The sequence below is a fragment of the Seriola aureovittata genome, chromosome 18, assembly GCF_021018895.1.
Source record: "Seriola aureovittata isolate HTS-2021-v1 ecotype China chromosome 18, ASM2101889v1, whole genome shotgun sequence".
NCBI classification, from domain to species: Eukaryota; Metazoa; Chordata; class Actinopteri; order Carangiformes; family Carangidae; genus Seriola; species Seriola aureovittata.
The window spans coordinates 5,029,292-5,054,088 of NC_079381.1; the positions used below are offsets into that span (position 1 = coordinate 5,029,292).

Here is a 24,797-nt window from a genome sequence, read left to right on the forward strand (position 1 = left end):
CATATCATCACTGCAACTTTTTGGATTAATTTAGCCATCGTTTGACAACAGTACGCCTAGTATGCTGCATACACTGTAGACGAACAGAGGGACGACCATTAAAATTTTTTTGAAAGATCGGTGTATTGGATATTCTTTATTGTTCTTAAAGTTGTTCTTGGACTTAGATAGAATGACCAGACTATGATTTCTGAGTAAGGACAGGGTGAGAAGAAGTAGATGATGGATTTATCCGCCATTTAGAAACGATCAGATTTGGTGTTCCTATCTTTCTGAAACGGGTTGCAATATGCACCACAGCTGTCATCCATCTGGATTATAGCCTACAGCTCGCTAGGTTATGTTTTAAGCATCTCATACCACAGTGCATTTAACTTTTTCGTTCATTTTGCACAATATTGTAAAAATTTCTTATTGTATTGTGTTATAAATATGTCATAGTTGGACTGGCCATCAGTACTATCGGGACAGATCCAAGTGGGCTGTCACGTTGTTTGGCCACTGGACTTAAAAAAAGTGTTAGTGTCTGTACCGGCCCGGTGCCAGAGCAGCTTAGATCAGCTAAATCAAGTAGTTATTTACCAAAGCTATGTTCTTTTTCCAAATGAAAAGTTCTTAATCTTAATGTCTGTGCTGTGGTGAAGGGAAATGTATTGGTAATCATTTAACCAGTAGGGCAGGGTATCTTGTTCTGTACTGACCAAAATGCATCCCTTGCACAGAGTTTTAAAAAAAACACACCTTCAAATACCTGGTGGTGTCGAATGTGTGGCCGGATTCATACTGCATCAAAAGAGGTGTTGTTTTGGTTTCTGTGCTGAAATTTGAATGTCATATGAGTAGCCTGGTTCCAGACCTCTGAATCAATCTCCACATTTGATTTGTTCTGCAACTGAAATAGGTCTGATGGTGTTTCAGCCACTTTCAGCCACTTTCAGCCAAAAACATTCAATCAATCTGATCTTTGTTGGCCAGATTAAGGATTGGTGCATCATCTCCCTGCGCTGTTTAGCTACTTCACCACGTCCATGACAAACAGCGCCAAGAAAGTGCTAACAATCGTGGATGAGATTGATGCAGTTCTACAAGTTGCTTTAAGTTGTTTTGTTTAACTTAATTCGACATGTTTCTGTGGTCAGTATCGAAAACATTAAGTGCTCATAGGAACCGCTACCACCGGTCCTGTGTTGAATGTAGGCTTCGGTACGGGACAAATTAAAATTTTATTATGGCGCTGAATGAAAAGTTAAGGCATCATCAAAGTTAGTCAGTACCACATTTCATGGTAATCCAATAGTTGAGAACTGTCAACTTCATGGCACCGTGAGAGGAAATTTTGGAGATCGCCAATTATTAGGATTCATCCTCTGGGGACATTGAATAAGTTTACCAAATTTCATGGTGGTCAATCCAGTAGATATTTCACTCCAACCCAGAAATCCCTATATTATTGTGACGCTAGAGGAAAAGTCGGGGGATCGCCAGAATCAGCAGGCTTCATCCTCTGGGGACACCACTGTCTGTAGCAAAATATCATGGCAACCCAAGACATCAATCCAGTAGTTGTTGGGATATTTCAGTCCGGACTACAGTGGTGGACCAACATACAGGCTGACATTGCTATTCCTAGAGCCATGCTGTTAAAAAAAAAACTCCACTGAATCCAGGTCTGTTAGCATGGCTACAGGCAAGGCCTTGGAATAGTCACCTTTTTTCTCCTGTTGCCATGAAATAAGATATCTGATCTCTCTCCTCATTGTGTGGTTTAAAATCATAGGCACTAACTTTCTGAGTCTTGAGATAGGCGCAAACATTTGTCATGGTGTAGTTAAGAGTTTCACATTACAGTGTTGCACACTTCAGGTTTTCTTGTGTACAGGATGAGGCTTTTCACATCGCCGGTAAAGAATGAGCTCCTCCTTAGTTAAACTATTCTTTGATCATGGGTGGGGTCCTTTTGTGTCTTGTGGGTGTTGCATAGTTCAAAATGAATGAACTGTTCCTGTTAAACTGCACTGTAAATGTGTCTTTACCTACCCTGTTGGCTTTTTGTGTACAGTATCTGACAGATTATCTGTATTCTCACTCTGCTGCACCACTGGTGTTGTTGGAGGGAAGAACTTTCTTTTTTTGTGCATTGGCTCCTGAAAGTTGATCAACCTGAGCTCGTATGTCAGGACAAGGTTGTTTGTCATTTAGTAGTGAAACAAGAGAAGCAACCAACATCTCTACATCTGCGTTCCTAATGTCCCCTGACGAGAGAAGTCATTTCACTCTAGGAAGTGACAAACCTCTACTATTGTAATCATAAATAAATGATTTAAATCATTAATGAAGCAAAATGCCAGATATTTGCTGGAGGATTTGCTGCTGTTTGCTCATTTATATTATTGGATTGTTGGACAGAATGGGGAAACCAGTTAAGACATCACAAGGATTTCTGGGAACATATGATCTCTACTATTTAAAAAAAATCAATAGATTAATATAACGAAAATAATAAAAGTTATGGCCCTGGTTAAGAATCATGTGGAAATAAACTTAAGGCCAAATGAGAACAGAACAGACTACATGAAGTACAAAGACCTGACAACAATACAGATTCATTATGCAAAGTTGTTGTCGTGTGTTTATATGCACTCTGTTTGTGGTGAGAACAGCCACATGCTTCAGGTTATCTGTTCTCGTTCCCTTTGTGGCTCCTATTGGAGCTTTGTTTCAGGCTCTTCCCCCCAGTGGCAGCTCGGCCTGTTACTTCATTTCTGTGACTTAATATGTATTGCATGGCCTGGCAGCGTTGTGTTTTACTGCCTTCATTGGCCCGAGGCTCAGTGGAGACAAAAGACTCTCCTGTTGAGAGGTTTGGATGTGGCCTGATGTCCGCGGTGGAAAACGTTTTGGCCGTCAGGCTCCTCACCGACATCTGATTTCTTTCTGGGGCTTTTATCCCTCTACTTCACTGTTTTTTTCCTCCCTAGGTGCTCCCTAAGTGGCTGTGCACGCACACCAGCTATGAGGCTTTTATTTTCATGTTTTCATTTTGCATTTAAAAGAAACAGAGTATAAAAAAGAGACAACAACAAAATGGCAGATAGAAGTAGCACCAATAGAAATACAATCTGGAGAAACACAAGAAATGACAAGAGTGACTCCGATTAATTTTACTACAGTTGACATAAGTGTTAACATGAGGTGTGAGATAAAAAAACATTAGTAGGTAAAGCTTGTGCAGGATTGTGTTTCTCCAGTCTTAAAGCATTTGCACAGGGAGTCTGCTCCAGTGGATGTCTTCAGTGGCAACGAGGTCCTCCAGCTTAGAGAAATGACTGACTGAGCATGCTCTGTGGAGACCCTCTGAAGAAGAGGGCCGACAGAGGGAGCCATCAGGTCACATGACCGGCGAGGTGAATGTGCATGCGGGGAAAGAAAAGGAAAAGAGGAACAATCTGTTCGACACATTCTCGCTCTCTCTCCCTCTCTCTGTCCTCCCCCTTCCCTCTCTCCCTCTCTCTCTCTCTCAAACACACACACCCTCTCTGACGCCTTCTTCTTCTCAATGGAGGCCATGAGAAGAAAGCAGGTATGATGCTTCCTGGAGGCACACAAGGGAAGAGGCATGTTAGCTTTATACTCTTCAGCCTTGGTTGGGCTTGAATGTTCTGAGGAGATGCATAGTCTTGCTTCTCAGTTCCTTTTAGTCATTTTGTATAAAAGTTACAATTAGTTGGTTTGAGCTCTTGCTGTCTTCTCATTGAGATGGTTTCATAGTTTGTAAGTTGCGCTTCTCAAGACAGCTGCTGCTGCTGCTTTATCAGTAGCTGATTGCTCCTGACTCCTGAAATCGAAGACTTAAGCTCGAGGAGCAGTGATTTGTTTAGTAGCAGTGCTTCTGTATCTGAGGGAGATTTGAGTGTGGTGTCATGGATTAGGACGGCTGCTGTATTTAGAGTAATCACAGCACAGGAAATATGATGTCATTCTCGATATGGCAGGATGGAAGTCTGACCCCCCTGAAGATCTGGAAACTACAACAGTACACTTTTAGACTACCTTTTCCTCCTCTTTGCTCTCTCTGTAGCCCTCATGGTTCGTATATAATGATGTTCCCGGGGACTGGATGTATGTGCAGACTAGACTGTGATCAGAAACATACTGGAGCACAAGGCTGCAGTGACTGCTTATTAATCTAAAGGATGCATGTGAGGCTGCAGTATGAGCGTCCATGTTTACCAGCTGCAGGTCTTCTGAGCAGCTCTCTGGCAATGGGTCATACCGCTGCATGTTTCTGTCTGTCAGTTTGCAAGTCAGTTAGTGACTGGACAGGTTTCATTTTCATCTTCCTGAAGATTATTTGAGATTCTATGCAGAAAAGTCTAAATGTTTCTATCTTTTTTTGAGCATTGGGCATTTTTCCCCTTAATTTGGAGAGCGGACGGTAGAGAAGTGACATTAAATTAGGGAGAAGAGGAAGGACGACATTTTGGTGATTGTGATTGCACGATCAGCATGTCACGTTGTTAGGCCAGCAGGAAGCCCCACATTTGTGAAACTTTAGGTCGTGACAGTGGAGGGGGTTGCAAGATAACTAAGGCTTTGTAAGATGATTTGCACTTTCTGGCTTTTCTTCAATCTTTGCTTTTTTTTTTTTTTTTTTCTTCTTGTGAGATACTGGATAGTTTCACTTCTTCAGGCCTCTTGAAAAGATTCAAACAAAACAATCTGAAAAGGCGAATATCACAATTTGGTCAAACAGCCCGTAGATGAAGGTTCACAAGCTTCATTTTTGAAAAATGTGAAAACCACTGTTTAAGAAGGTCAGGAATGCAACACTTCCTTTGTTTACTAAGGCTGCGTGAAATGCATTTGTGTACTTCACGGTCTCATCTCATTGGGGTGTTGACACCAGCAGTGTAACAGCTGTTTGTGTAATGTGTTTTTGTGTTTAGGTAGCTCTGACTTGTTTTCAGGCCTCTTGTAATAGATCTAAAGATAGGTCAGATCACTACAATTGTCCAGGCCATACCAGGTTCACATTAGTGACAGTGAATGATTGAACAAGTAGAATATTTTAAAGCATTGGGAACATCAGCTACAATGTATGCTATAAAAGTATTTATTTCTAATAATTAAAAAGCTTGTCCACAGTTCAAAAAAAATGTCCCATCTGGAGTTTACACTCTGAACCACTGGAGCTTTAATTTTGCAGTCATGGCTGAAGCTTTGGTCTATTCTAACATCTTAGTTTTTTTTAATGTGCTACTTAATGCTCCTGATCAGTACTCAAAGCCTTGGCTTCATGTTAGGAGCTTCTCTCAGCAGCATCCATATCCCCATCCACCAGCCTCCAAACCCCTACGTTCCCCATCTAGTGGAAAACTGCTGCAATGGCCGCGTTGTGTCAGTAAACAATCTGGTTGCGAAATGGCGGAGATCTGCAGACAGCCTTCTCTGCCTCCCTCCCCCCCTCTCCTTTCTGTCTCCACTGTGTATGTTCCACTTCCCGCCACTAGGGGGAGGGAAGAGGCTGGTGTTTTTTTGTAACTGGCTTTCCTCAATCCATGAAAACAAGGAACTGAAGGATTCTTCTTCTCCTCACCCTCACACGTGCCCTCTAGCTTCACTTCCTTGAGATCATACACACCAGAGGATTGTCCCAGACCAGATGTTCCCTCAGTTAGTGTGCTCACAGACCCGCTCTTGGTTCTGACCTTGTTGCTGTTTGACAAGGTGCACGTTCATGTTCGGCTCAGGGACTCAGGAGCACGTGTTTGGAGAATGGCTCGTTTAGTTGGGGTCTCGGTTGTGTGCAGGCTTCAGGACACACGCTCTGTGTTAAAGATGAAGATTTGATTGTCAGCCTTTGGAGAAGAGAGTTTAACTGACTGATTCAGTTTGTTTAAGTGAAGCTTTCAGTGGTCTCTGTCCCTCACAGGCCTTTTGATTGGGCCAGTTTGTAGGAATAGTGTTTCCTCTGCTTTCTTGGGACAGTTATACTCAGTACCTGCCTCTTACCTCAGTAAGTGAGAACCCCTGCCCCAGTCAGCACACGTGTCTGTGTTTCCACCCTCATTCTGCTGCATATGAGCCCCACATGAGGTTGGGGAGAGAGTAAATCTCTCTCCTCAGTGCTGGTTGTGCTGCTCTTCAGGGGTGAACTGACCTCTGTCCACTGCAGAGGACAGAGGTCCACACAGTTGAAAGGCTTTTGAACAAAGGGGTGGTTTTCACAAGCAACGTTGGACCCCCCCCCAAAAAAAAAAGCAAAAGTGAATTCATGATGTTTTTCTCCCAGACCTCTTTTTGTTTCCTTTGGGCTCATTTTCCCAGAGTGAGGGTGAGGTGGATGGTCTGCAGTTTTACATTTCCTGGTGTTGCCTCCTCAACTGCTCCCTCCTGACCCACGATCCGTGGGTGGTTGTGATTTCCTTTTGTAGCTGTGGCCAGCGTCTACTGCTCCTCTGGTTGGCTGTAACTTAGAAAGAGAGAGGACAGACAATGAAAGTTCATGGGGGTCGTCTCCATTCTCTTGGCTTACTCTCTAATCTTTGTGACAAAGAAATGTTACTGAAAAGCACAAACAAAGACGGTTTTTGCCTTTATATGGATAAAAGTGAGATTAGATTTGGTTCATCAATTGCCAGGAAATAAATTAACATCAATTTTGCTAACAGATTTGTTCTTTTTCAACCAACAAGCTGTGGTTACAGCTTCTCAAATGTGAGGACTTGCTCCTTTTGTCTGTTTTATTCAACTTTAATGAAATAAAACTGAGAATTACCAGCAGATCCTCACATTTGAGAAAGTAAAACATGAGTATTTCTGCTTTATAAATAACTTTCAGCACTCACTGCCCATGAAAATTGTCAGCTAATCAATGAATTGAGTAATTGTTTCACCACTGGTATTGTAAATGGAGCTCTTTAAAAAGCATTTCTGTATAACTATATTTAGACAGTTGACTGAAAGTTAACTGAAAAAGTTATCCACAAATTAATTAATGTTAATAACAGCTCTAAATCTGATTTCCCCTGACATATGTGGTCTTTTTTTCATCAGCCGGCTGGTCTAGCCAAGGGCAGTGCGGATAAGGGTGCATCTGCAAAGAAAGAGGGCCTCAATCCAGCAAGCAACGGAGAGACGTCAGGTATTAGTTAGAGTAAATCTGAAATTACTTTGTTATTTATGTGACTGACATTGTAATTTGAATGATGTCTTTGGTTTTGGTCCACAGATGGAGACAAAGACGTAGCAGCCAGGCTGGCCTCCTCTCCTGCAGCAGAGGCGATGCTCAATGGCACCGAATGTGACGATACGAGGCACAAGAGCCCGACACACGGCTCCGCAACAGGCAGCAACAAGACTTTACTGTTGGCGAATGAAAATGGTTTGCCTGACATGGAGCCACCGCACGGTTCTGTTACTGGAAGCAATGGATTCATCCTCACGAAGCAGCAGCAGCAGCAGGAAGGCAGCTCTGCAGTGATGCCAGGTTTGGGGGTTTCCCCTCCCAGGACTAACTGGTTGCCTTCGGGCACATCAACAGGGGGACATATGGTCAAACCCCTCCCTGCCTCGGCATCAGGGTGTGCACAGACTTCTGGTGCATTAAGGACTGACCCCAGTACAGGGACTACGTTGGGACAGGGTATATCAGACACTAAAAATGGCACAGCCCCGTCTCCTGCACCGGCTCCAGCACCCGTCACGATACACAGAGCGCGCAAGACCATGTCCAGACCTGCTGTCAGCCCGGCACAAAAGGTAAACTCATTAGTAGCTCAGTAGCTCGTTAATGTTTTCTGCCCCTCTCTCATTACTTCTAGTGATATCATGGAAATCATCATCACAAAATAAACAAGAATATTGTTCTATATCTTTATACATTAAATGACAAAAGTATATGGACACAGTATTAAGACACACAGGCATTGCACCCGCATGTGGTGCTTATGTAACAGTCTCCACTCTTCGTACAAGATTTTGGGAACTGGCTGCAGCGGTTTGATCCCATTCACCCATAACGGCATTAGCGAGGTCCAGCACTGACTTGCAGTCTGTTCTCCAGGTCATCCTAAAGGTGTTGGATAGGGTTGAGGTCTGGTCTCTGTGCAGGCCAGTCAAGTTCTTCCACACCAAACTGGGAAAACTATTTCTTTATGGATTTGGCTTTGTGCACAGGAGCACTGTCATGTTGAAACAGGAAGGGGCCTACAACAAACTGTTGGCACACAGTTGGAATCGCACTATTGTCTGAAGTATTATTGTGTCCTGTAGTGCTAAGATTTTCTGTCATTGGAGCTAAGGAACCCAAACAATGAAAAAAAAAAAACTTCCAGACCAAGAGAACACTACGTCCATATACTTTTGGCCATACAGATTATGCAAAATCACATGTAAAATGATCATATGTTGTTCAGCATAATGACCTGTGTTCCATCAACCCCAAAACTCTTTGAATTTTTTATGGCTATTTTCACAGAATTAATTTGGACAACAGCATTTTGTAAAACAATAATAGCCCTACTTTCTATAAATGGAAAAGTTTGTGAGCTGCGAGAGAACTCTGTTTACCGTCAAGCATAGTGTCTTTTTGCAGCAGGACGTCCAATCATGTGATGATAAAATCTGTGTGAAAATAGGTTAAACATATCTGTTCTTTAAAAACAAGTTAAAAAAAATTGTGGAAGAAAAGCGAACGGTGAGCGTTACCAAAACAAGTAGACTGACAGCAAAATCAAAGCAGGATTTCACTTCACACTTACACAGTCATCCTCAAAGCTTTTGGTTCTTGTCGTCTGCAGCTTCTTAACAGGGAATTAAGAGAAGCAAAAAGTGCCAAAATGGAGAAAATGGAGACTCACGTTGCACCTGACACGCAGAAATCCTTGCAACAGTCGTCCTCCCAGAACCATCTACCTCAGAGTCCACCAGACACGCCAGCTTCAGCACAAACTGCGTCATCCGCTTCACCAGCACCTCCGCCAACTCCAGCTCCTCCGGCTCCAGCCCTAACCAAGCTCCAACTAGGTCAGACAGATTTGAATGACACGTGATAAAAAGTGACCCACTGTAGAAAAACCAAAACCTGTTTTCTTGAATTGTTCTTGGAGTTTCACGGTGTAAATGTGTGTTTTCGTCTCCTGCTGTAGGCTCTTACTCAGGAGGGTTGTCATCCCGTAAGAAGAAGAGGAGGATGGGAACATACAGCCTGGTTCCCAAGAAGAAAACCAAAGTGCTTAAGCAGAGAACTGTGCTTGAAATGTTTAAGGAACTACAGCAGTCTGCCAAGAGCCCACAGGTCACTGCTCCATTTATCAAAATACACAAAACAAAACACAAAGCTTCATTTAGCCTCGTGGTGACATCTCATTTTGGAATAAACAACAAATCCAAAATCAAGTTTGAAACCTTTACATATTGATTAGTCCACCACCTCTCTACATTCAATACTGAATCTCCTAAAGCGGAACCCCGCTGAGTTTACACATCGAAGTCTGTTTAAAGCTGCTGGGCCGTACTACAGAATATGTGAAAGTATAAAGTCTTTTATGGCTACAGAGGGAGCTCAAGTCATTAAAACTAAAAATAAAAATCTTGGTGTAGTTAATTAGAAAGGAGTTAGCTGCTACTAGCATAACACACTTGAATCTCTCGGTGGTAAAGTTGCAAAGAAGAATAATGCAAGAAATAAAAAAAGATGATGTTTCTGGTGCTGCATCAGTTTTGGTTCTTTAAAAAAAAAAAAATGGTGGCACAGCGGTGCAGTGGTTAGCACTGACGGCTCACGGCATGAAGGTTCTGGGTTCAAACCATGTGAAGTTTGCCTGTTCTCCCTGTGCCTGCGTGGGTTCTCTCCAGATGCTCCGGCTTCCTCACTCAGTCCAAAGACATGCACATGAAGTTAAATTGCCTGTAGGTGTGAATGTGAGCGTGAATGGTTGTTTGTCTCTATTTGTCAGCCTTGTGATAGACTGGCAACCTGTCCTGGGTTTTCCCTCTCCCAATGACTGCTGGGATTGGCTCCAGCGCCCCCCCACGACCCCAAAAGGTTAAGTGGTATGGCTGATGAATGAATGGGGGGGGGGACACTGTTAAACTGCTAAATCAGCTGCACACTCTCTTAAATATCCACAAAAAAACAAATGAACAAGGTAACCCAGACACTCAGTGGAGACTTTTTCTGCTTTACATTTGACATGAAGCTCTGTTCTCTAGACGCATTTTGTTTAGCATCAACAAAGTATAGATCACAGTATAATGAGAGACTGCTATGATCATTTCTTATCTGACAGACTAAAGAGGTAGCAAACATAAATGGGGAGAAGGTGGAAAATGCCTCTGAGGAGGAAGAGTCGGAGGAGGTGGAGTCTGAGGAAGAGGAAGGTCAGCAGCCAGCAGAAGAACCTGTCCTTGCTGTTCAGGCAGCAACACCTGAACCCATCTCTCAGGTTGGAACATAAAAACATTTTCTGCCTCCTTCCATATTGCTCTCACTACATGTAGTGATTTCTACTCTGTGTAAATGCAGCACTCAGTGTTGAGTGTGATTTTCTTTGTTTGTTTCTGCGGTGGAGGTGGGAGATGATCAGGAGTCTGAAGAGTCTGGAGAAGAAGATGGAGAGGAGGAGGGCACAGAGTCCGACATGGTAAGATTCACTCACCATCGTTACTCCACAGAACTACACCCGAGTATTAGAGCTCATCTCATTTCACCTCTTTTGACAGACGACGGCGAGCAGTGAGAGCGGTTAAATGAATCTCTTATTGTTATTAAATTGCTTTCTGTCTGTTATTGGAATGATCTCTGCGAATGAACTCATCTGTCTGCTTCAGAGCACAGAGTCGAGTCAGAAGAAGAAGTTGAAAAAGAAAACAAAAGGAGACAGCGCGTGGCTCAGGCCGTCCAGGAAACGAAAGAGGAGGATAAAGGCCAAAGGTGACCAGCGCGCCGTCAAACACCCGCACTCCACACCTGTACAGAGTCATCCAGCTGCTCACCTGTGGCACACGTCACCTGTCAGGAGGAAACTGTCTGTGTTGTTAACATTAATTTATCTGAAAACACTTAAGGGGTTCTTTCACTGCAGTTTACAGGTGCGTGTTGCGTGTTGACACTGAACATATCCTTCCATTTTGAAGAAGTTAGAAGAGGAAGTGATTTTTTTTTTCTTTCTAATCAGAAGATCATTTATTTGTGAAGGAAACATTTCAAACTGTTTATTTTTTCTAATGTTACACCCTCTTATAAGATAAAATCTAGTGGGACCTGGCACCAGCTTTTATTGGCAAAAAATGTATGTAAAAAATTTCAGTAGTAAATGTTGAGTGTGTATTTTAGCTACAAGCTGAATATGAACTGAAATATGATCTGAAGGTTTAGCACAGTTAAGACCTGATGACACAAGGAGGAAACTTACTGGAGCACACCCCATTTTTGTAGTTATACTGTTCATAACATTCAGATCCATTAAGAATCATTTTTGAAAACATTTTAATTTTAAGCTTTAAGCTTTTTTTATTACTATAAATTGTACAAAAACTCAAGGGGGCATCCAAACTTAATTATAACACCCTCAAGATGGATAACAACTTTTCCTGCACTGTTGCTTCTGTCGGCTCTGATACAGGCTTCACACCGAGTAAACCTCTCCTTCATCACAACTTCATCATAGTTCAAACTGACCTGCAGCTCATTTCCCCCAAACAGCTCAGTTATAAATACCTTCACCAAGACTTTCGTCTCAAACACTAAACCCACTTCCCACTAACTCACTTGGCGAAGTGTTCATTCCTCTGCTGGACAGGTTTTTCTTTTTACATACACAAATACTGGATGAGGTTGAATTATAGCATCTTTCTCTTTTTTTTGTTTGTTTGATGGTGAACAGTGGAGCATTTCTGACTGTTGACTCTTGTTCTGCTCAGACCTGGAGGTGGTGGCTCAGCCTCAGGCTTCAGCTCAGGCCCTGGCAGGTGATGGGAAGGAGTACACACACATTCTCCCCCCTGAGTCTGTCAACCTCAACAAGCCTCAAGAGCCGGCGGTACCAAACAAAGGTGAGCATAGAACAAAGGAGGAAAACCTGTTGTTCATAATAATCCAGCCCGTGTGTCTTTTGACCCTTTTCTTATCGTTATCTAACATTTTACTGTGGTTCCATTTCTAACAGTAAGTAGGCATTAATGTTAATGATAATTTGGATATGTTGGCATACGAAGCAGGGTTTCCTATTGTGTGTTTTAGCTTAGATCAGCCACCTCACCTGAAATACAGAATGCTCCCAAAAACACAGCTAAAATATTTAGAGCTCGATGGGGCAGGTTTCTCTAACCAGCCAGTGGTAAGTGAGTTATACATCCTGTTTACACCATCTTCAGTTGACACGGAAACTGCAGTTAGTGGTTGCTAGGAGCACTTAACTTAATGTTTGTCATGTCGGTCGAAGATATGCTGTACGTCCATTTATTTTTTTCTGAGAGTTGTTTTTCAATAACCTGTTCCGCTGTGTCCATCTCATCCACATGTTGACGACATCCCCATTCTTAATCCCTCTCACCCGGCTCTGAACTGTTGTTTTTTCAACCAGGAAGAAAAAAATCAATAAGCACAAAACCAGACCCAGACCAAAAAAAAATAGATCTGAATCCAGGCCGGAATGTATACTGTGTATTATCATGGCATCTTTTTATTATTATTTATCTATTATTATCATTATTATTATTATTATTATTATTATTATTATGGAAAGATAATTGTTGCAAATGTATAAATTCTGGTGAAAACTGACAGGTTTTTGTTTTTGCTTTAAAGTTCATCCATTGTGAACTCAGATTCATTGGTGGGTTGTAGTGCAATGTCAGCAGGCTGAAGTATCTAACACAGTGTCTCCTTGGCACCACTGGGGGCGCCACAGTCAGAAATTTTGTAATTCCACATGTACTGCATATGTGTGTGTTAGGAAACTGTGGCCACATATCAGTGTGTGAGTGTGCAGTTCATCATATATGTCATTGTTGATTCAAACAAACTTTATTTTTCCAAGATATGAATTCGTTTTCTTCCCAATATCACAGCTCCTTCACTCAGAGCAACGAACAATTAGTTTTTTAGGCCCATCAGTGGGTCTGGGTGTCAGAACTCACTGCTTTTTGATATCAACCTAAATGTGTTTTAAGCACAGTGAGTGTGTGATCAAATAGTCCCTTATTTAATATATAATAATATGTTATATAAAAACTCTGCCCAGTTTAGACGATAGATGAAAAAAATTATATTCCTCAAGCTCAAATATTGTTTTGGTATCGCTCCAAGAAACCTGGTATTGTATAAACACAAGTATCAAACCCAAGCCTTTCTACCTGTCAGTGTTTCTCAGGCTTTCTCAACTTCCAGCCAACTTGTGAGCTGAAACGAAATTCAACCAGTATTATGTTCAACTTTAACTGACAGTCAGCCTTGGTTTCTCTGCAGGCGTTTCAGGGTCAGCGGTCGAAGAGGCTCAGGAGCTTCCTCTCTGCAGCTGCCGCATGGAGACGCCCAAGAGTCGAGAGATTCTCATCCTGGCAGACAGGAAGTGCATGGCCACAGAGAGCGTTGATGGACAGCTGACCCGCTGCCAGGGGGCTGTGCTGAAACATGAGATGATGCGTCCCTCCAATTCTGTCCAGCTGCTGGTTCTGTGCGAGGACCACCGCAACGGCATGGTGAAGCACCAGTGCTGCCCCGGCTGCGGCTTCTTCTGCAGGGCTGTGAGTACAGACGCTGGATCAGTGTCAGGCCTCCAGCTGCAGGCTGATCAGGTCTCACTGGAAGGTCTGAGCTGTTGAGTTAACTGGGTGGTCCCCGGGACAATTTATATAACAGATGACTCCACACTCATATGGAAAGTTTTCAGACCCTTTCAAGTTTTCCACACTTTGTTATGTTTCAGACTCATTTTAAAATGGATTCAATTCATTTTTTTTCTCATCAATCTACACACAACACTCCACAATGGCAAAGCAAAACCAGGTTTTTTTAAAAATGAATTGAATCCAACTTGAAAGGGTCTGAAAACTTTCCGTATGCACTGTAAATTTCTCTGGGGGTGACACTAATCTGAATGATATACATGAAATGCTCTGGGGCAAACACAGATTGATTCAGACCTGGAAACTTCTCTTTTCCTTTCACTATGAACTTTACAATTAAAACATTCAAAGAAAAGAAAATAATTTAAGGCAAGAGGGCTGCTGTGACAGAGAAAGGTTGAGGTCTTAAACTAAATACACTGTTTGAAAAATTATGCTCAAAAACTGGTTGATACATTTGTTGATTCAAAAGAAGAGTGAGTGCAGTGATGCTGTGAATTTTATAGCATAAATTACTTCTATATTCAAGATTTTTTTTTGTGTGTGTGTGTTGATCAGGAAATGTTACACACAGTCTCTGATCATCATAGGAAAACCAGACATGTTAAAAGATTTAAAATCTGACTGAAACAATCTGTGCAATACAAAAAAAAACCTCTCACTGAAAAAAGTTCAACAAGTGTTGAAGAGAGAATTTGTAGAGTATATTTGAGATGATAACAACAGTGAATACATGAAAATAAAAAAGCAAGTGTTCTCTTTGCCCTGATCAAAAGGTGTGATTGAGAAGTTTGGGATAAAATAAAATCATTAAAGGTTCCTGTGTGGTCATGTTTCCTCATATGCCACTACTACAGCAAAAACATTTTTCTACGCTCACCGACTCAATTATGTGTTTAACCAGCCTTGAAAGAATTATTGATGTAAAAAATGATGCCAAATATTCTCTGGTTCTAGCTTCTCAAATTTGAGGATTTTCCAATTTTTCTCTTTATATAGTTATAAAATTCATTTTTGATGTCACCGTTCATTATATAGACAAAACCATTTATCAAAAAAATGAATAGATAATAGAAATCTTTTTGGCTGCCGCCTTAGACTGGGTTTTTGGAGAGCACATGTAAGGTGTTTTTCTGATTCCCCGCCTTGACCTGACCTCTCACAGTACAGTAACATAAACACAGAGGTCTGTTCTGTTTTGACAGTGATTGCTCACAGAGATGTTTTGTGATTGATTGTGAAGGGGACCTTCATGGAGTGCCAACCAGACGTCAGCATCTCTCACCGTTTCCATCGCGCTTGTGCCTCGGTGCTGAAAGGTCAAAGTTTCTGTCCCCACTGCGGAGAGGAGGCCAGCAAGGCCAAGGAGGTCACCATCGCCAAGGCCGACACCACCTCCACTGTGCCCGCTGCACTCGCGCACGGTCCCGCCACACCTGGGGCCCCCGAGGGCAGAGCGGACACCACCACCGGCAGGTAAACTAGTTTCCTCTACAGAGCCTTTTTCCCCGAAAAGGTTAAAGAAGCTCATTCTTTTTAAAAGCGTGAAATAATGAGCCCTAAAGATAAATCTTTCATCCACTGCACAACTGAAGGTCATTTCTTGTTTGTTTGTTTTCCAGCTCTTCCCGTCTGGCCGTCGGGGCTGAGGCCAGCGGCCGGGCCGACAGCTCACTGTCTGTTCGTTCTGCACAGGAATTCGACCCCTCTGCTGTTCCTGGGTCGTCCAGGACTGCAACACTGCAGACCAGTATGGGAACAACAGGCTCACCAATAGTTCCTCCAGGACCACCCAGAGAAACCCTGGAGAGCATCCTGGTAGCTCTCGACACAGAGAAGTAAGACCAGAAGAGTTTGATTTAATTTATCTGAACAAACAAAAATCTGGACGCATGAGATGAACTTTTTTTTTTTTTTTTTTCTTGTGCTTGTTTTGATCAGGCCCAAGAAGCTGCGCTTTCACCCCAAGCAACTTTATCTCTCAGCCAAACAGGGAGAGCTCAAGAGGGTCTTGCTCATGTTGGGTATGTTAGCCCCACCCGGGCCATTTATAAATGCCACAGCAATCCTGTTTTTCATAAAATCTTCCGTACCTCTTTTCCTCTTATAGCTCTTTTATAGCACTTGTGTTTTATCCAAATGTTGTTGTTTTTTTTTTATGAAATATTTTCCTTCTTCATGTACCTTCCAGTGGATGGCATCGACCCCAACTTTAAGATGGAATCGCAGAATAAACGCACACCACTGCACGCAGCAGCTGAGGGAGGACACAAAGACATCTGCCACATGCTCGTACAGGTAAGACTCTTTTTACTTTCTGTTCTGCCCTGCAGTTGCTCCTGTGGTAATGGGAAAACAAAAGTCTGGTTTTAAAATGAAAACTATCACTCACAGAATTTTAAATGATAGACTTTGTTAACCCTCCTGCGTGATGTGTCCTGCTTCAGGCCGGTGCAAACTTGGACATGTGTGATGAAGATCAGCGGACACCGCTGATGGAGGCCTGTGAGAACAACCACATGGAGACGGTACTGTACCTGCTGAGGGCTGGAGCCAGCGCCTCACACAAGGTAAACCTGCATTTTAGTTTCACCGGGGTCTGAGAGGTTTCTATCACCTACACTGATGAGTAAAGTCAGAATGTAACTTGACCTCTCAGTTGTTTTGGCAGCTGTCACAGCTCTCAGAAGTTAAGAATCATCAAACTGTGTCCTGTTACTCCAAAATAAAAGTGACCACAAACTGGCCGCATGCTTATTTATATTTTGGTGAGATGTTTGACTTTAGAGACGGTCGGTAACTCAACTCTCTCCTCCTCTCAGGATGTTGAAGGGTTCACGTGTCTCCACCTAGCAGCGAAGTCTGGCCATTACAACATTGTTGAGCACCTTCTGAACACAGGACTGATCAACATAAACTGTCAGGTTAGTTTCTTTTTCTCACTGATTTCGTGTGAAAAGAAATTTCAATACAAGGTTTTTTACATTTAGTAGCTTTGAATGCTGCTGTCGAATCACTGTCTCCTCCAGCTGATCACATGTCATATAGGCAGATGCCCGTGTCAGTCCTGGTTGTTGGAAACATACAGTTCATTGTTATTAAACCCTCAAGATTATTCAGTCCTTGACATTTGACTGTCGGTCTGACGACAGCACAGCTGACTGAATGTGAAGGGGTCAGTGAACTCTTGATTCACCTGTCAAAGCATGAAGAGATAAAATACTGAATCATTTTGCAAAGGCAGGATGACCCATAGAGCCAGAATAACAGGCCCAGATATGTAGTAATAGTTCCAGCACTAAACTCACTGTAAAACCACCATTTGTTATTGTTACGTTTCGCTTTGTGTACAGATTAAACAAAAAGATACAACATGTTATCAGTGAACTTTAGAGGTGCTGGTATTTGGACTTTTCAGCCAGGCTAGCTGTTGTGTTTATGCTAAGCTAATCTAACTGTCACGTTATTGCCAACACATTCAGTCCAACCTGGGTTAAAGTGCTTTTACTGGAGATACTGCAAAGATCAGAAACAACTGGACGACCAGATAGAAAGAAACAAAGATGACTGAAGAGTGTCTTTTTTGTAAAGATGTACAAAAAAGTATTTAGACAAAAGTGTCCTGCATTGTTTGTGTGTTTCTGTCAAATACATTCGATATAAAAAGTAAAAAAAAACAAGTAGAGTCATTGTCTTCTCTCCAGTGTTTCAGCACCTTCATCAGGTTGATTTACAGAAAAAAAAAACACAGCCTGTTTATACTCAGCAAGGATGTGTCTTTTGTTTGAAATGGCTGACCTTGCTGCGAGTCGGTGACAGCTAGCACAGCTGTAATGACACGTTCTCTCCTCGGATGAACCTTTGTATCTGTTTCAAATTTAAAATGAATTATCATTGGCGATTCAAAGGCTCATGTTTCTCTAAAGAGTTTTTTAGGGAATTGTCAATATGTTGTTCTTTTTATGTTCTTTTAACTTCACTCTGCGGATCATTATTTTCCCTCAGGATGATGGAGGGTGGACGGCCATGATCTGGGCGACAGAGTACAAACACGTGGACCAGGTGAAGCTGCTTCTGTCCAAAGGAGCCGACATCAGCATCAGGGACAAGGTTGGCTGAGACGTCTGTCCTCCCTGTGTTTGACAGGCTTCACAGAAGAATAAAACATAATGTGATTGTTGGTTTGCATTGCGTCCTTTTTTTTCTTTAGGAAGAAAACATCTGCCTTCACTGGGCGGCGTTCTCTGGCAGCGTGGAGATCGCCGAGCTGCTCCTGAACGCTCACTGTGACCTGCAGGTTGTCAACATCCACGGAGACTCTCCCCTACACATCGCTGCTCGAGAGAACCGCCTGGATTGTGTCTCGTGAGTTCCAGGCAGTAGAAAACAAGAGAAAACACTCTTTGCAAGACAATTTAGATAACTTACTTGATGAACTGAAGTTGAGAACATCAGGCCAACCATGAAGCAGTTTTGAAAAGCTGTTGAGAGCCGACTTAGCGACGATCAGTAAAACACGCTCTTTGTCTCCTCAGGCTCTTCCTGTCTCGAGGAGCGGATGTGTTTCTGAAGAACCGGGAGGGGGAAACTCCTCCGGACTGCTGCAGCCACAACTCAAAGGCCTGGGCGGCTCTGCAGGCCAACAGGAGGGAGAGGGACGCCAAGAACATGAGGCTCAGTCAAGCAGAGGAAAAAGTCCTTCACAGGTTGAATGAAATTGTACAGGATTACAGTGGAAGACCAGTTTCAGCCATCCATGACTTATCAAATGGCAAAACACTGGAGACAGGACGTCTTTTTTTCTGGACTTGGAAAACTTTTGACAGCCCCTAACCCGTGCGTCTGCTCCTTTTACAGTGATATAGCTCTGGGCCAGGAGAGAGTTCCCATTCCCTGTGTCAACTCTGTTGACAGTGAACCTTATCCAGACAACTACAAATACATCCCTGAGAACTGTGTCACCTCCCCCATGAACATCGACAGAAACATAACACACTTACAGGTGAGTTCAAACCAGTTCACCAGATGTCTTGAGAGAAAATAAGTAAATGTTTGACAGTGTGAATTGACCATTGTTGTTTTTCTCTCGTCACCCACATGGCTGACAGTACTGTGTTTGTAAAGAGGATTGTTCGGCAAGTATCTGCATGTGTGGACAGCTCAGTCTACGCTGCTGGTACGACAAGGTGAGGACAAATCACTACACAGATGGACCAAAAAGAAATACCTGAAAGTATGTGGACACCTCAGCAAAGTAAGAATTCATTGGAACTAAGGGGCTGAGGAGCCCAAACCATGAAGAACAACACCAGACCAAAAGTGTGTGAGCAGGGGGTCCACATACCACATAGTGTTTATTAATATTAATAAGTCAAGCAGTCTTTACACCTATTGAAGAGATGTTTCTTTGTCATGTTCAGAGCGGCCGTCTTCTCCCTGAATTCTGCCGTGAGGAGCCTCCCCTCATCTTTGAGTGCAACCATGCGTGCTCCTGTTGGAGGACCTGCAAGAACCGCGTCGTGCAAAATGGACTCAGGTATTCAAACTTTATTAGCAAATTAATATCAACAAGATACAGATGTCAGCAGCAGTCTTACTTTTGATGACTTATATGGTGGTAGAACTGTGTAACTGTAACATGTATAATTACGGGTGTGAGGTGATTTGATTAAGTTGTTGTGGATCTTCCAGGACCAGGCTTCAGCTCTTCAGGACCAGTAAGAAGGGCTGGGGTGTCCGGGCCCTTCAGGACATACCGCAGGGGACCTTTATATGCGAGTAAGTCCTATTTAAAAATAAAACACTGTTAGTATTTGCAACTAAATGTGCATTTTTCTAAACCCATTTGTCCCATGACTCAGTATTTCTCAGCCTAGTTTCCAGTTATTCACCCGGGCAAAGATAATGACTTGTCAGTTTAGATCATAACACAACACAGCTGCAGTTTGCATCCTTGCAGACCTGTTAGTGTTTTTTTTTTAAAAAATGTATTCAGAGATGTGGGCCGACCTGGAGTAGACATGTTGTGTCACTCTCTCCCTGCTACTCTCACACACGGAGTATCTGTAACTCCTGCCAGATGGCAGCAGCTCAGACTGTGAGCGCAGCAGACAAGAGACATGATTACCGTTTCTGCTTTCTCATGTTCAGAGGTGCTGTCGATGTCACTGAGGTGTTTCGCTGCGGTGTCAGTCACTATCCTGCTCATGTATTGTGACTGTTTTCGACAGCTTTTTTGTAATAAATTGTGACATTTAAGGCCATTTCAAAAACAGGTTGAGTAACACTAAAAAAAAATTTAAAAAAAAACCCCTTCAGTCGTTTAGAAACTGTCTGTTCAGTAAATGTTGTCGACAGTCTGCTGGACCTATTTTCAACTTCACTTGTTTGTGTTGGCAAAGAAAGTACAGTAACTTAAAAGCATAAGTGTTATTCTTTATTCTTTTCAATTGTCAACATTCAAACCAGTGTGTGTGTGTCTCAATTCTTCCTGACTTCTGTTCCCAGCCCATTGTTTCTTATTGCAGATGTAAATCTTACAAATCAGTTCACAAATAAATAGTTTCATTTCAAAATAACTCTCAGTAATTTCTCAAAACATCTGGACACTGCAGTTTTTTAGCAAACCTTACTGAAACAGGACTAAATAGTGGATTTGTTGGTGACTATTCTCAGCACAATTTGAATAAACAGTTGCTGCGTCGGTGAGTATTTCCAGCAGCAGGACAGTGTGTGTGGGTCTGACTTAAAATAAACCACAGAGTGTGTTCATGGTAATGAAGGAACATGTCACCCAGTGTAACAGTGAGGCTCACTGATGTGTTTTTAATAGTCTCTGGACAACAGTGGAGCTCTGTGGCACAATAGATCTGACACTGAAAACGTGTCAGGCTTTGGGTTCACAGACAGCTCTCTGATTTCATGGGATTTATTGACAGTAAGAAAATATGGAAAATCACCAGCTCTATCTTTTTAAAGTTGGAGTGTGCCACTGATGATTATGTTCCATTTTAAGTTTTCAATTAATAAATCGACAGTTCATTGTTGTAACATTTACAGCTTGTGATGACTTAAAGCAGAGAGCCACTAAAAGTTTATATTAAGTCCAACAAACAGCAGTAACAGCATGTTTTTATTGAATTTAAATACAGTTGGATATCATATAAATTATTATTATATTTTTTTATTATTACATTCACCACACACATCATATTCTTATCATTTTACCTCCCTATAACTGTTTTTTTGTCATCTACATGTCTGTTTATTATGGTCCTGAGCATAAAGCAGAATTATTAAAATAATCATCATCTGACAGTGAGCTCCGGATAATGAAATGTTCTTGTTTTTTTTTGTTTTTTTTAATTAAAACTGAGTCATCCACTTACTCATGGTCTCACAGTGCTGAATAATGTGTGTGTGTTCGTTTTTAAATTAAAAATAACCTTTTGGGTTAAATATTTTAAAAGATGTGACAATACATCACAGGTTTACCAGCAGGGATGTGAAATCTATGAAGCTCCCTGTCTCAGAACTGCAGTCTTTCCAAATAAAACTGTAGAAAAAAAGGTTGATGAGAGTTTGGAGTGTGTAAACAGCAGTTAGAGCTGATGCCTGCAGCTGCTGACGGGTCATCTGCTTTTCAACAGGTACGTAGGGGAGATCATCTCAGAGGCAGAAGCAGAGATGAGGCAAAACGATGCTTACCTGTTCAGTCTGGATGATAAGGTAAAGTATGAACAACACATGTATTCCACCCCGAGCAACAACATTAGCTCTTTATACAACAAAATGTCCTTTATTTGGACATTTTTCCTCCTCACAGCTTTTTTTTTTTTTTTTTTAAGTCCGAGCCTTTCATTTATTTTCCCTCCCAGCCACAAGACTTGTACTGCATCGATGCCCGTTTCTATGGAAACATCAGCCGCTTCCTCAATCACATGTGCGAGCCCAACTTGTTTGCCTGTCGAGTGTTCACAACGCACCAGGACCTTCGTTTCCCACACATCGCCTTCTTCGCCAGCGAAAACATCAAGTCTGGAGAGGAGCTCGGGTGAGGACCAGTTTATTTGTTTCCCAGTTGTTGTGTTTTTTGTTTTTTTTTGCCACTTTGACATCAAGTGTTTGTTCTTGTTCATCATGTCTCATGTTGTTGAGGATCCCTGTGTGATGTATTCATTGAATCTGATATCAGAATGTATATTTGAGAGTTAGATTCAGTGGGTTTTTGGTGACAGAGACACAGATTGTGACCCAGAGTTTATGAAGCAGTCTTCCTCAGTGTGGCAGCGAACCTGCAAGAAAAGTGTTTCTTCAACCCTGGGTGTAAGATGAACGCAGGTTTTTTTTTATTATCACTTATCTTAATTGATTTTAAACATTATACATCACTTTTCCAGAGTGGATGTCTTTCAAGTCTTCCTTGAAACAACTTTCCTCCTTCCCTTCCAACCTCTCACCATATACCAACACATTTATATATGTCTACCTACATACCAGTATATCAAAAGAAGGGGGAAAAAAAGGGGGGGGCAGTGTCACTTGGTAAATGCCAGATTTAAGAAGTTAGGATATCAGATACTGATTCCACAAATGTGAGAAATAAATCCCTTATTTTATGGAAAATATGACTTTTGTGTTTGATCATGTGTGTAAGCCTTTCAGTCGCTGTGCAAGTGGAAAGTTCAATAATCCAAAGGTTCAAAGATGGATCGCAATCACTTTTCCAAGACGTTTGGCTTGTAACAGGCAGAGGTTAACCAGCTTAACTTTGATGAGTTCTTAGGGACGGTGTTTTTGGGAGTACAGGGATTTCTTTGTGGATGACGTTGGAAATTATGTAAATTATTCCTTTCCAAAAGTCTTGCATGTATTTACACCTCCACATGCAATGATATAGTGCACCTGTTCTACACTTTATGCAACTGTCTGGAATATTAGGATTTAATTTTTTGACTTTTTCAGGAGTTGCGTTCGTCCTCATAAGCAAATTATATTGGATCAGTTTAAATCTACTATTAATAGATGATAATTGCACTTGAAGACAAGACTTTTCCTATTCCTGTTCTGTAATATCCGTCTGAATATCCTCTATCCATAATTTGAGGACTCTGTAGACGCACTTTCCAATTTCCTATAAATTATTGAGATCTTTCCTTGAGCACTAAAGGGGAGGTTTTGATTAAATGACAGTGCTGTTCTATAATCACATGCTTTCTCATCCTGCCCTCTCAGATTTAACTATGGTGACCACTTCTGGGAAGTCAAAAGCAAGCTGTTCAACTGCGAATGCGGCTCCTCGAAGTGCAAGTACTCGTCGGCAGCCATGGCATCGCTGCAGGCCGACAGTACACCGGAGGACCAGCGGCAGCCCAGCGCGTCACCTGACACCAGCTCTTCCAACAGCCCCCCCAGTCCCTCATAAAACCCTCCTCCTGACACTAAGCTTCGCTACACATACAGGACTGTGTCCATTCTCCATGAACTTTGAACTTTTATCAGTGAACTTGTACTGTATCTCCACTTCTTATGAAATGACCATGGACCATAGACAACAACAAAAACAACAACAGCAACAACACACACACACACACACACACACACACAGACACACACAGACACACACACACACACACACACACACACACAGAAGCAGATGCACAATCAAATCCTGGAAGAAGTGACTGCTCCTTTATTCCACCTTGTGTAACATGAACAGCAGAGGGCAGCACAGCGAGACTGTCTTTACATTTCATACACAACTTTACTGGGAGGGAGAACTGTGCATTTTGTCTTTTGTTTTTTTTGGTTTTTTTTTTAAAGATAACTGATTGACATTGATAAATGACTTTTCTTAGAGTCATGATCAAGGAGTTTCAGGGGTTGGGGATAAGCGAATCGTTGTCTTTTGCAAAGACAACCTCAGCATACAGCTGTGTTTAACTTGTTTGACCGCTGTGGTCATTTATCATGAACCATTCCAGCAAAATTAGCTGATAAATATTGGATTTTGTTGCCACTTTTTTGTGTCACTTCATCTTTGTTGCAGTGTTTGAATGGATGTCCAACATTTGCCACCACGGTTGATTATAAATTGAAGAATTAACTGACATGATGTGAAAAAGTGGACTTTGTTTTTTTAAATTTGCTACTCGAATGAGTATAGATTGTCCGAAAGAAAGATGCTGTACCATTCCTCAAAAATGAGGCGTTTCTAGTCTGAATAAATTGGCTGAGCTTTTTTTTATATTAAGCATGGGGATCTTAATGTGTCAGATGTTTCGCCACAGCTGTGGAGGAGTTAAAATGGTTGAAATGGAATTTAAAAAAGAAAAAAATAACATGGTGCTGACAAAGGTTTTTACTTTTGTTTTCATTTGTATTACCCAAGTGAACATAGTTTGTAAAATAAGAGAACATTTTAAGTTTTTTTATGTTTAATTTTTCTAATGTAGTTACTGTAGTTAGCCTGTTTTTAATTTTGTCTCATGATTTTTGCCGACAGACGCCAACCCATCTTTTTAAATGTTGTTAGTAAAGCAGTGACTGTTGTGCAAAGTTTTGAAAGGTATAACTGAGAAAAAAAAAGGTTATAAAAATGCACTTCCATTACGTTCTGTTACATACTTCTGGACCGTGAACCATCCATCTAATTGGTTGTATCTTTTTCAATAAATTTACTACTAATACATTTATTCTGATATAGTTGTTGCAGTTTCTCTTGTTACCTGAAAATGTTGCTGCAGATTTTAAACATCTTGTGTTTCCTCTGCTCTGTCTTTTTGCAGAGATTTCTCAGGTCCAGGGAAGGTGCTGCCTTTTTAGCTCATTATCTTGAGTCAACCACAAACACATTACTGAAATATCTTCAAACTGAAGCCTGCAGTCACTTTGACCCTGCAGGAGCCGAGCGGCAGCAGCTCAGCTTTGACAGACGGGCTCGGGGC

At 41.8% G+C, this 24,797-nt stretch overlaps 1 protein-coding gene across 1 annotated transcript; it reads left to right on the forward strand.

Moving 5' to 3' along the window:
* Positions 1 to 3,306: 3,306 nt before the first annotated feature.
* Positions 3,307 to 24,545, forward strand: ehmt1b (euchromatic histone-lysine N-methyltransferase 1b). Its single transcript, XM_056404029.1, has 26 exons — positions 3,307 to 3,580; positions 7,057 to 7,144; positions 7,232 to 7,761; positions 8,802 to 9,027; positions 9,150 to 9,298; positions 10,293 to 10,448; positions 10,575 to 10,646; positions 10,834 to 10,936; positions 11,926 to 12,057; positions 13,472 to 13,749; positions 15,095 to 15,327; positions 15,474 to 15,689; positions 15,793 to 15,875; positions 16,043 to 16,149; positions 16,299 to 16,421; positions 16,674 to 16,775; positions 17,857 to 17,961; positions 18,062 to 18,216; positions 18,387 to 18,557; positions 18,709 to 18,853; positions 18,960 to 19,037; positions 19,272 to 19,387; positions 19,543 to 19,629; positions 21,501 to 21,579; positions 21,729 to 21,904; positions 23,086 to 24,545. The coding sequence occupies exons 1-26, from the start codon at positions 3,557 to 3,559 to the stop codon at positions 23,273 to 23,275; spliced, it is 3,924 nt and encodes a 1,307-aa protein (XP_056260004.1). The 5' UTR covers positions 3,307 to 3,556; the 3' UTR covers positions 23,276 to 24,545.
* Positions 24,546 to 24,797: the final 252 nt, after the last annotated feature.

What these genes read in the sequence shown, in the direction of transcription:
- ehmt1b (XM_056404029.1), top strand. Translation starts at nt 3,557, where the DNA reads ATGGAGGCCATGAGAAGAAAGCAG. An exon ending in AAGCAACGGAGAGACGTCAG is followed by an intron (nt 7,145 to 7,231) that starts GTATTAGTTAGA and finishes TTTGGTCCACAG; the next exon opens with ATGGAGACAAAGACGTAGCA. An exon ending in GAAACATAACACACTTACAG is followed by an intron (nt 18,854 to 18,959) that starts GTGAGTTCAAAC and finishes CATGGCTGACAG; the next exon opens with TACTGTGTTTGTAAAGAGGA.